The sequence below is a fragment of the Amphibalanus amphitrite genome, unplaced genomic scaffold (assembly GCF_019059575.1).
Source record: "Amphibalanus amphitrite isolate SeventyFive unplaced genomic scaffold, NRLGWU_Aamphi_draft 000377F_arrow, whole genome shotgun sequence".
Lineage (NCBI taxonomy): Eukaryota > Metazoa > Arthropoda > Thecostraca > Balanomorpha > Balanidae > Amphibalanus > Amphibalanus amphitrite.
This window is the reverse complement of record NW_024881871.1, coordinates 424,267-434,775: the sequence shown is the minus strand read 5'-3', so window position 1 is coordinate 434,775 and position 10,509 is coordinate 424,267. Positions and strand designations below refer to the sequence as shown.

At 49.6% G+C, this 10,509-nt stretch overlaps 1 protein-coding gene across 3 annotated transcripts; it reads right to left on the bottom strand.

The window, feature by feature from the left end:
* Positions 1 to 624: 624 nt before the first annotated feature.
* LOC122389952 lies at positions 625 to 6,064 on the bottom strand. Of its 3 annotated transcripts, none has more exons than XM_043382467.1 (4): positions 6,032 to 6,064; positions 2,846 to 2,951; positions 2,232 to 2,403; positions 625 to 1,682 (listed from the first exon to the last, which is right to left on the bottom strand). In XM_043382467.1, exons 2-4 carry the CDS (start codon positions 2,933 to 2,935, stop codon positions 1,465 to 1,467), a joined length of 480 nt encoding a protein of 159 aa, XP_043238402.1. In that variant the 5' UTR covers positions 2,936 to 2,951; positions 6,032 to 6,064; the 3' UTR covers positions 625 to 1,464. The 3 variants fall into 3 exon arrangements, with proteins under 3 accessions (XP_043238402.1, XP_043238403.1, XP_043238401.1); XM_043382468.1 differs by lacking the exon at positions 6,032 to 6,064 and adding an exon at positions 5,868 to 5,902; XM_043382466.1 differs by lacking the exon at positions 6,032 to 6,064 and adding an exon at positions 5,325 to 5,345 and having other exon boundaries at positions 2,846 to 2,953.
* Positions 6,065 to 10,509: the final 4,445 nt, after the last annotated feature.

The following is a 10,509-nucleotide window of genomic DNA, read 5'->3' as shown; positions in this document are numbered from 1 at the left end:
CTGGCGAGCCCGGGGTTCGAGGCGCGAGGGGCGCCCGATGTTCATGAGCCTCCTGGCGGGTAGGTTACGGTTGGTGGCAGGCCGTACCCAGCTGAAATCAGTAAAGGGACCGGCCGTGCGCGGCTATGTGCGTACGCTAAACTCTGGACTCTAAATTCTGCCATAGACAGGAATTGCGCGATCGGAGGGTGGAGGGCAAGACCAACGTAACAAACTGCTTATTGCTTGTTTATTGGGGCTTCAGGGCGTGTCGACTACAAGGTCGTTTTGCGCACATAACAAGCTCTGCTTAGCGGGGGCTCCGTCGTGAATCCCTCCGTTCAAAAGGCTCCTGGTCGGGACGGTTTATATAGCCTTGGTCGGGACTAAATCTATAAAAAAGAATCCGGGCTGGACGGGCAACTTTATCCCATGGAGGCAGCTCCAACGGGGCACACCCGTAGCTGAGTCCAGTGCGTGCTTGAGGGGCTGGGCGGCCTGTCCAATTGGATGGGCTCAGGCCCGACGGTTTAATATGGTGCCTGGCCCAGACCAATGTCTCCCCCTAATTCCTATCATCCTTCCGGCTCTGAAATAGTCTCGTCAGACCGAACAGCCTAACCCTACAAAACAAACAAGCAAACATACAAGCCCGATTTCATATTTGAGCATTGACATTTTCCTCGCTGCCCACGTAAGGTCCCGGATTTAAACATTTCATTTTCATTGACATTATTTTTAATTTCGTTCTCGCTGAAAACGTAAGTGGTCGAAATAGTCAATACTTTCTGATATCCCTGACTTGATCCACACACCAAAAATGCCCGAATCAAAGCTTCTAGAGTCAATAGCGGACACCGAGGCTATGGAAGCCGCAGACGCAGACAAGTGAGATTTATTCACGGTCTACTGGCAAACAAAGATCCTATGTGATGTCAATGTCACCTGTTAGACGGCTCTTTTAAACCAGTATCGGTCAGCAATTAAGCCTCTTGTCCATTCTTAATCGATCAACGCCATTAAACTCCGCGCAAAAATCAAGTTACGTGCTTATCACAGTAACTCTTGCAAGAACATGCTTTGCTACACATGGTTTAACAGCATGTCTGCTTCGAGACGAGGCGCACACGATCCTCTCGCGCGCAATAACACTATTGCAACAGACAGTACGCTTTGAACACAGCCTAGTACGAAAATGAACACTGTCAGCCGCTGTCTGGTAACTTGTGCCGACTTAGCTCAGCATCCCGTGGACATACATCTGACTGTGCGACTCACCACCCTCACTTCAACAACTAACGAGCTGGCGAGCGCCTAACGTGAGCCCCTTCGAGCCAAACATTGAGCACAGCGCCACCAACGCTCGCCGATGCACGTATCGTTCCGTGGCAGCCGCCAGCGGCGCTCTCGGCAGGGACACCGACCACTGATCAGTCCTAGTAAAAGCGAGAGCCCTCCCCACCCGAACTTGCACTGAGCTGTCTTTCAGCTAGCCGCCTCTGGCTCGGACGCCACGGCAGGCGTCTCTGCCATAGAGGTCGCAGAGGGAGTCACAGTCTGGGCCGCCGCCGGAGGGTCCTCGTTGGAGTGTACCAGCAGCTTCCGACTGGCATCTGTCGCCAGCTCCAGCTCCAGCCGGTTTACGGTCCACGCACCGTCTGCACGAGACGCCCACAGGTGCAGGTAGCCCTTCTGCTTCGGACCTGCGCGCAGACACACGCCAAACTCCCGTTACGACGAGTGGCTGCAGGCCTTTTCCGAACACATAAAAGATCTGATAGGCCATTGCGATAAATATGTCCTCTGAGCCACATGATAATATAACATCAGCTAGCGTAGGCTATCCATCGTGAAATAAAATGATACTGGTTAGCCGAAATCAGCCCGGTAGGCCATCGATAATTTCGCCATCGGCGCTATCATTTTACACGGTACCTGCACAAACTAACTACATTCCATATCTATTTATCATAAAAGTAGAACAATGAGCTCGCATGGCATAGAGGCGTGGTAGCATTATTGAATTATGTACATACACATGTCTAAGTGCACGTCCACGACCACTATCCTGCCGGCCAATCTAACGGTAGCATCCGTGCGAACAGCGATTAGCGACAATTCCAACCTGAACCGCTAGGTGTCGGCCTTGTTCAAACGGTAGATGACAGGCAGCCGCACCGTCTACGAGAGGGGCTGAACTGAACGGGCGAGGAGCTGAAGTTTCTGACCTAAGGTTCCAGATAGCTACCCACCTTTGACGGGCACGCGAAACTGGGCTCGTGTCTGATCACAGAAGTTGGTGTCGTTGCTACCCAGGTCGAGCCTGCCGTCGACTATCGGTTCTCCAAGCAAACCAGCGGCGCCGCGGTGGGCCCGCAACAGACGCATCGACTCCGTGTACCAGACGCCACTCTTCAGACCCTCCTAGAACATAATCAAAAACAAAACTTCACCATGCTGCGGATTCAATAATGTTTGTCTGTTGTGCAACACTGAAATGAAAGGAAACCAACAATAATTTAATTTTTTAATTCAGGCTTTCTAGGAGAATAAGAGCCATGCCCAACCCTGCTTGTTTCCTCCCATGGTCATAGCTAAATAAACAGGCTACATCAAATTACTGGCCCCTTATTGATAGCAAGTAACTGAGTAATTAGTGATGCAATGTTGAATGTTCATTGAAGTGAAGTGAGTTCCAAGTATTTCAAGTTACAAGGTAGATAGGTAATTGAAAAGTACAAAAGCATCTTTAGGTAAATCCAACCTCAAGGGCAATGGACTCTGACAAGACACAAGTGCAACAAAATCATCAGAGAATATGTGCCACTAGCAGACAGCCACTTGACCTTCCTTTCTTTGTGCTGACCTCTATTTTCCATTGTGCGAAGGAAAAGGCTCCGCCGACCAGTAAAGCTCCACAGCCAGCAATCTTAGCTAATGTAGGAAGTGAAGGCATGCTGAAAACCGATTTTCTGAAAAATATGAGACTTATTCATAACAGTTGGAAAAAAACAAGAAAATTGGTTGGAAAGTATTGGAAAATTATATAGAAACAACAAAGTTGTCAAATAGACTGTGATTCTGTTTGTTATTTCAAAATGTGAAAACAATGTTTAGATGCTGATGAAATTGTGCTGGTATTCATGTATTACAAGGTCCCCTTCCTTACTAGGTAGGAACTGTCATTACGGAGCGAGCGAAGCGAGCGGAGTCTTTCCTTAGATTAACGGAAATTTCTGAGTAGGTATGAGCGGCCGGCCGGCCGGCCGGCCGGCCGTGCGGACGCTTTTGCGAGGCTTATATCTCAGCAACCACTTGACCGATTTACACGCGGTAATTTTTGTAGGGTAGCTTCATTCCTTCTACCAAGTATTGGACTATTCCCGATGCATGTGGTTGACCCCTTATGCACGTGCCACGTGCAAAACGAAGAGGTGTCAGTTTTGTAATTGTTGCAATATCTCGGTAACTACTTGGCCGATTGCGCTGAAAGTTGGCATGTAGGTAGGCAACCACTAGGCACTGCATATCCATGTGCCAGAGTTGGGGTGCTGCTGCACGTGCGCACGTGCAGGAGTCGTTTCCAGATCTCGAGAACGGCTGGACCGATGGCACTCAAATTTGGTACATGGTTAGGGACCAGTTAGTAGGGTGCCGTGCACAAGTCAGTTGGGACCCATTTTGCACGTGCGCACGTGCAGGGTGCCGCTTCCAGATCTCGAGAACGGCTGGGCCGATTGTGCTCAAATTTGGCACATCGCTAGAGACCGGTTAGTAAGGTGCCATGCACAAGTCACTAGTCAGTTGGAGGTACCCCCTCGAAATTTCGCACGTGCAAGGCCCACCCTCTCGCTCGCTCCGTTAGTCGCCCCAAAAGGCGTTATACTGGTGTTACCGTGTTAAGTCCTACATTTATTACGGAGCGAGCGAAGCGAGCGGAGTCTTTCCTTAGATTAACGGAAATTTCTGAGTATGAGCGGCCGGCCGGCCGGCCGTGCGGACGCTTTTGCGAGGCTTATATCTCAGCAACCACTTGACCGATTTACATGCGGTAATTTTTGTAGGGTAGCTTCATTCCTTCTACCAAGTATTGGACTATTCCTGATGCATGTGGGTGACCCCTTATGCACGTGCCACGTGCAAAACGAAGAGGTGTCAGATTTGTAATTGTTGCAATATCTCGGTAACTACTTGGCCGATTGCGCTCAAAGTTGGCATGTAGGTAGGCACCCACTAGGCACTGCATATCCATGTGCCAGAGTTGGGGTGCTGCTGCACGTGCGCACGTGCAGGGGTCGATTCCAGATCTCGAGAACGGCTCGACCGATTGCACTCAAATTTGGTACACAGTTAGGGACCGGTTAGTAGGGTGCCGTGCAAGAGTCAGTCGGGACCCATGTTGCACGTGCCCACGTGCAGGGTGCCGCTTCCAGATCTCGAGAACGGCTGGGCCGATTGTACTCAAATTTGGCACATTGCTAGAGACCGGTTAGTAGGGTGCCGTGCATAAGTCAGCTGGAGGTACCCCCTCGCAATTTCGCACGCACAAGGCCCACCCTCTCGCTCTCTCCGTTAGTCGCCCCAAAAGGCACTATACTGGTGATCTCTGAGATTTGAGAATCAATACCCATACAAACCTACTGCCAGATCGGTATATATGTCAAGTTTAGGTCCTAACTACAATTGTGATGCTGTTGATACAAATATGAAACAGCAAAAATGTTAGGTTTTAGGTTAGGTTAGGTTGTAGGTTTGTAGGTTTTAGGTTGTAAGTAGGTAGGTTTGTAGGTTAGGTTAGGTTAGGGTAGGTTTGTAGGTTGTAGGTTGGTAGGTTATAGGTAACTAGGTAAGTAGGTAAGGTTAGGTCAGGTTTGATTGTTTTTTCTTTTATTTGCGAGACATATGAGTATCATTTTTGGATTCAGGATGTCAAATAATGTAAAAATATGAAAAATTTATCAATGAAATCTTCTTAGGACTTAAACTTGACATTTACCGCCAGATCAACTTCAGATCCCGAATTTATTTTATCAGGCCAGTGCACATATAAATATAATTTAGTTAATAATCTGCAGAAATTTGAACTGGTTACCTATATCAACTTATAGAGTTCAGTGACAGTCCGGTCAAGGTCCTGATAGTTGAGACTTGGCAGTTGGCTTTGAAATAAAATCCCTGCAGTAAGGAAATGACCCAGCACACCAGCGTGATAAGAAATAATAATTTACTTATTTTATCATTAGACTGTGACCTTGCTACATTTGATGTTGATAAATATTCACAATTTTCCTCAAATAAAGAGACCTTGAATTATTTACCAAGCATTAAAGGGACTATCCCACCTTTAACATGGGGTTTGAGTTGAGATAGCCAAGTTTGCGGCGAGGTTCAGAAACCACTATCTATCTAGGTTGCAATCCCCGCGGCCTCTTGGTGAAGAAATTCGTTCCCTTCATTTGAAAATGGGCCTTGTACAAGGCCCTATCTTCAACATGGAGCGACCGTTAGTGTGACGTCACCTCGTTTAGTCATTCTGATTTAAATGGGTTTGTTCGTTGAAAAATCGCTTAAAACTTGGTCTGAACTTTGTTGTGGTGCATACAGAGTAAAAAGAATCAGCTTTATGACAGTAATGTGGCCTGGGGAAGGAGGTAATTTTGGGCTGTGACGTCACATATTTGAAAGTTTGTGTTTGGAATATGGGAAGCCTAAGATGTTTAATGAAAAATAAATGCCAGAACCGTGTTCCTGGTCATCCAATCTATAAAGTCAGGCACAATTTAACTGGTTTTAACAACATTGATTTTAGAAGGTGGGATAGTCCCTTTAATTAAAAAAAAAAAATACACGGCGAGCGGCAATGAATGAATAGGAATGATGAAGCATACGGAACATTATAGAGTTCAGTGATACGGATAAAAATTATCGCGCTGCGTATGTCGCCACCACGCATAAAATGTACCAGCAATAGGACAATAGTGCTGCTAAAAAGCAAGCCAATTTCACTGCCAACTCCGAACATCTCTCGCTTGACCTCTCGTGACTCACGTACCTACCAAGCTGAATGAGACTAACAAATATTTGATTTTCTGTAGAATCGTTAACCCACGAGCCGCTGGGGGGGGGGGCATAAAGTTGCCCCCCCTTTACGTTTTGTAGAATATCTCCGAAACCCGATGAGCTACGAACGTGAACGGTGAAACTTGGCACAGCTTCAAATGAATACCTAGGCAATGTTTGAGGAAAGTTTGGTGGTTGTAGCACTTAAGATGACGTCACAGTGACGTCATAAAGTTTTGTCGTTTTCCGATATGGACCGTTTCTGATGACGCTGAGCATGAAACTCAACTGCAAATGAACTAGACAGCACCTGCTGTCATCTTAAAACATCTAAGTACACTTCCAACTAGTTCCTGACCAATAATCGGCCCTTTATATTCGGTCTCATATATCGGATATATCGCGAGGAAACTGAGAGTCGCAAATCTATAATTTGACTTCTGACGTCACTGTGACGTCATTTCAAATGCCATCGACACCAAATTTGGACACAACCTCGGCTAGGTGTCCAGAAAGATGTGTGCAAAGTTTCGCGTCTCTATCTCTTCGCGTTGCGACGATATCGTCGCAGAAGTAAAGGGGGGGCAACTATATGCCCCCCCCCCCCAGCGGCTGGCGGGTGGCGCGGAGGCCCAGCGGCCGCCGGGTTAAGAGTTGCGCGTGCTCGGACACCGGCACCGCAGATCCACCGCCACAGGCCCCATGAGCTCGCCGGTTTGGCCTTGGGTCTTGGGACTGCAGCATGCCAGACTGCGGTGCAGCCTGCGGTTTGGTGCAGGTGAACATCACCCGCGCTGGGGCGGCATGGATTCGTGGCGTCCAAACATTCGGCACAGTTCTTAACCCGCGCCGGGTCGGTGCCCCGCGACTTCCGCGCCGGGCCGGGGGGGGGTCTGAACACCCCCCCTCCGTCTAACTCGGCTCCTGGGCCACGTAACGACACGCGGTAAGCGGCATTCGAAAGAGCGTCAAAAATAAGGACGAATTACGAAAACACTTCGGTTATTTTTTGGGTCAGGTCAAAGGTCAGGTCGCCAGAGGTCATCAAAGGTCAAATGTACCTACACTTACGTTTTCACAAGAATAGGTACAAAAGGTGAAAACGTTTAGGAATTTGATCTTTCGAGGTTACCGAGGTCACAATATAAGGAACAGCTGATCGGACAAACAAATGATATTTTTTCGAATTAGCAAAGTAGTTCGACGTTCCTGAGCTAGGTATAGGTAGGAGAGACCGGGGAGAAGTGGGCCATTATTTTGACAACAACTTTGAAAATTCGTAAAAAATAGAACATTTAAGATTTAAGTAAATTGATTGCATTTGCTGGTAAACGGTTTATTTCTCCTTCATTCTTTAATTTTTCTATGCGTGTTTCTTAGCGTGTTACTTCTAAAATTTGAATTTTAGGAAAAGTTGAAAATGGGGTGAACTGGGACACGTCCAGGAGAAGTGGGACAGATGATGGGGAAAACTGGGACTGACAAAGAATTGCGATTTAAATAGAATACAACTAAAATTTCATGACCCATCACGAAGAAGAAGGTGTTTTAAAAATTGACGCTTTAAGAAATCACCTCGATTATCTGTAATTTGAACTACACTGACAGCACTGAGTAGGTATCCTGGACAATTTTCCCATGCATTTGCATGCGGGAGAACTGGGACATGGTTAAGGCACATTGTCCCAGTTTTCCCCAAGTCGTCATTTTTTATTTCAACTGTCTCCCACATAAAAAGTATAATAGATACATTAAAAAATGTTCCTGCATAACTAAGATGACTTCACTGACATCCGAAGGAGAACAGCCTGAACATTTCACGTCGCTGAATAAACGGCAAATTGAATTAGAGTACAATGCCCAAAAAACGTATTTTAGACCCCAACTCAATATCTCAGAGACAGGCAACCGGAAAAAGGAACCGCTTGGTTGTCACGTGCCCCGACTAACTTCATGAGAAAATATGCAAAAACGAAATTGTTTGTCCAATTGGTCATCCAGATATTGTAGGTGTCCCACTTCTCCCTCGTCCCAGTTATCCCCACTCTCCCCTATAGGATGACCTCATGGGGCGGTCGGTGCACGAACAGGGTTTCAGCCGAAAAAAGCCATTGACGTAAGGTGACACTCGCGTTTGATTCGCAGCATCAACGATATATCGTTTATAAAGTAGGTACACGATCAACCGTCTCGAGTATAATGACCGCATTCTCCTGGCAGGGGTCAACTTTGCAAAGGTTGTGACTTCGAAAGGCGTTCTCGTCTTTTGTACCCGTCCTTCAGCTCAGCAACTCCTGGGCCGATCGCGACATTAACGGCAGCTAATTCGACTCGGCGCACACATTTTTATCAATCGCTTTGTAGGTGGTGACTTTGTGTATCCTCTGTGATCGTGACAGGCCAAACAGACAATTCCGCTTCCCGATTGCGGCTATCTTATAACTAGGTATCTACTCAACTGATTGCATCAGCCAAAAATGAGCCAAGAATAAGCCATAAGCCAAAAATATAAACACCAATCAATTCGCGATATTCCATCTCATAAGCTAAATCATTGTTATATTTTGGTAATCTAGCATTTTAACGCCCTCCTCGGCACAAGCTAATGGGCCCTGGAAGACAGTGAAGCCTAAAGGTCTATTTCTTTTTTATGGAATGGTCGTAGAATTATCTCAAATGTGCTTATTTAAATTACATCGGCATCATACTGACCAAATTTTGAAAGATAGCAAGCATAGATAAAGGTCCGTATGCATGCGGATTTGGTGTCGTCTGTTAGGTAGGTAACTCCGTTCACAAACCGGCCGTTTGCCATTTGGTACATAGCTGACAAATCCTCGTCCCTTTTTGATTTATTTTGTTTGTTTAAATAAACTTCAGCACAGACCATGCATTCATGCGGTGTTCTCGCGTCGGGCTCAGTCACATCAATCCGAATGTACGAGCCTCCATAACCGCGCTACCACGGCATCAGCAATCTCGGCATGCTATTTATGACGCTATTCGGCACACTCGGCGGCTCTGCTGTTTTAGTCCTGGTGACTGGTTGGTGCTGTTGTGCAGTCGCTGGTGACCGGCAGAGGCACAAGTCTCCTGCGCCATGCTTTCTGTCCGGCGGCGCGGCTGGGTCAAACTCAAGAGCCACTGACCCAGACTCGACCACACGTGTGTCAATAATTTTGGCTGTCCGTTCGCTGCCTGTCAGTTGTCCGATTTTTGTCGGCGACCCGGCTGACAGCAGGCGCACTTGTCCGCTGTCCGGGCGCAGCCGTCCGGACAGCGTCCATCCTCCAGTGGCGGCAGCACGCCACAGCGGACACACCTGCCCCCGGGCCGGCGCTGGGAGCCCTCCGGACACGCCTGCAGCCTGTCCGCGGACACACAGCGCCCGCGCCGCCACCGGACATGGCCCGGGGGACACGGGGGACGATCGCCGGCGCGTCTGTCAGCCCCGCCCCGACCGCGCCCTGACGGACCCCGGGGAGACCCGCTATCCGGCTGTCCGCCGTCAGGCTGTCCGATGTCCCTGTTGTCCGCTTTTCCGCTGTCTGGTTGTCCGATGTCCGCCTGTCCGCTGTTCTGGCGCCTCCCCGGTCGTCGGCGCCTCCCGCCGTGCCGCTCCCTGGGGCCTCGTCGCCTCTGCCCCTGCCGTCTCCGAGGAGGGGAAGAGTCTGTCACCGCCAGCTCAGTCGTTTCTCCAAGTCCATCGCCATCTGACAGGTCATTTGTTTGGGTAGAATCTGGCTGGAGTGAGCTCACGGTCGTCGAGCTTTCAGTGGCATCAATTTCTTGAGAGAAGCCTGCGTCAGGAATGCACTGGCCTTTGCTCAGACGAATGAAGCCTCTTCTGCACTGCCGCGGGCGTCTTCGGCGATGTCCTACACGGTTTTTACCCCGCCTTCCGACACGACCGCGCCTTCTTCCAGAGGTCTCCCTGCCTCGGTCGTCTCTGCAGCGACCCCGTCCGTCCACCTGACCGGAGGCGCAGGTCGGCTCAGTCGGGGCTGCATCTTCACCCTCAGCCGCCATCAGCGGGGAGGGAGCCGTCTCAGTTCCGTCAGTAGGCCGTCTCTGTCTCAGCACGCCGCGTCCTCCCTGCCTCCGTCCGCCCCTCCTGCCGTGCTGGCCTCGGCGCTGGCCACTCCTGCGCTGACCGTCAGCCGGCCTCCTAGCCACCTCTACCGGATCAGCGCGCTGCTCGAGTTCCACCCTAGGTGCTGGGACGCGGCGGGCCTCTGGACTGCTGGCGGCGAGTATTGGTCCTCCCCAGGCTCCCGGCCAGTGTCCGCCGCGGCGGCGCACCGGACGGAACCCGGTGGAGCGCGGGTCGAGCTGGTTAGAGTCGCCCAGGTACTTGTTGGCCATGCTCAGCTGGACGCACTGGCCGCCGGTCAGATGAACGTAGCCTTTGGGACAGCCCGCCGGCTCTTCGCGGAGCTGTGCTGAAGTCAGCAGCGCCAGCCCCAGCAC

Coding starts and splice junctions, on each gene's coding strand:
- LOC122389952 (XM_043382466.1), bottom strand. Junction 2,404..2,845: donor TCGCACAATGGAAAATAGAG/GTCAGCACAAAG, acceptor ATTATGTTCTAG/GAGGGTCTGAAGAGTGGCGT. Junction 1,683..2,231: donor GTTTCGCGTGCCCGTCAAAG/GTGGGTAGCTAT, acceptor GTCTGCGCGCAG/GTCCGAAGCAGAAGGGCTAC.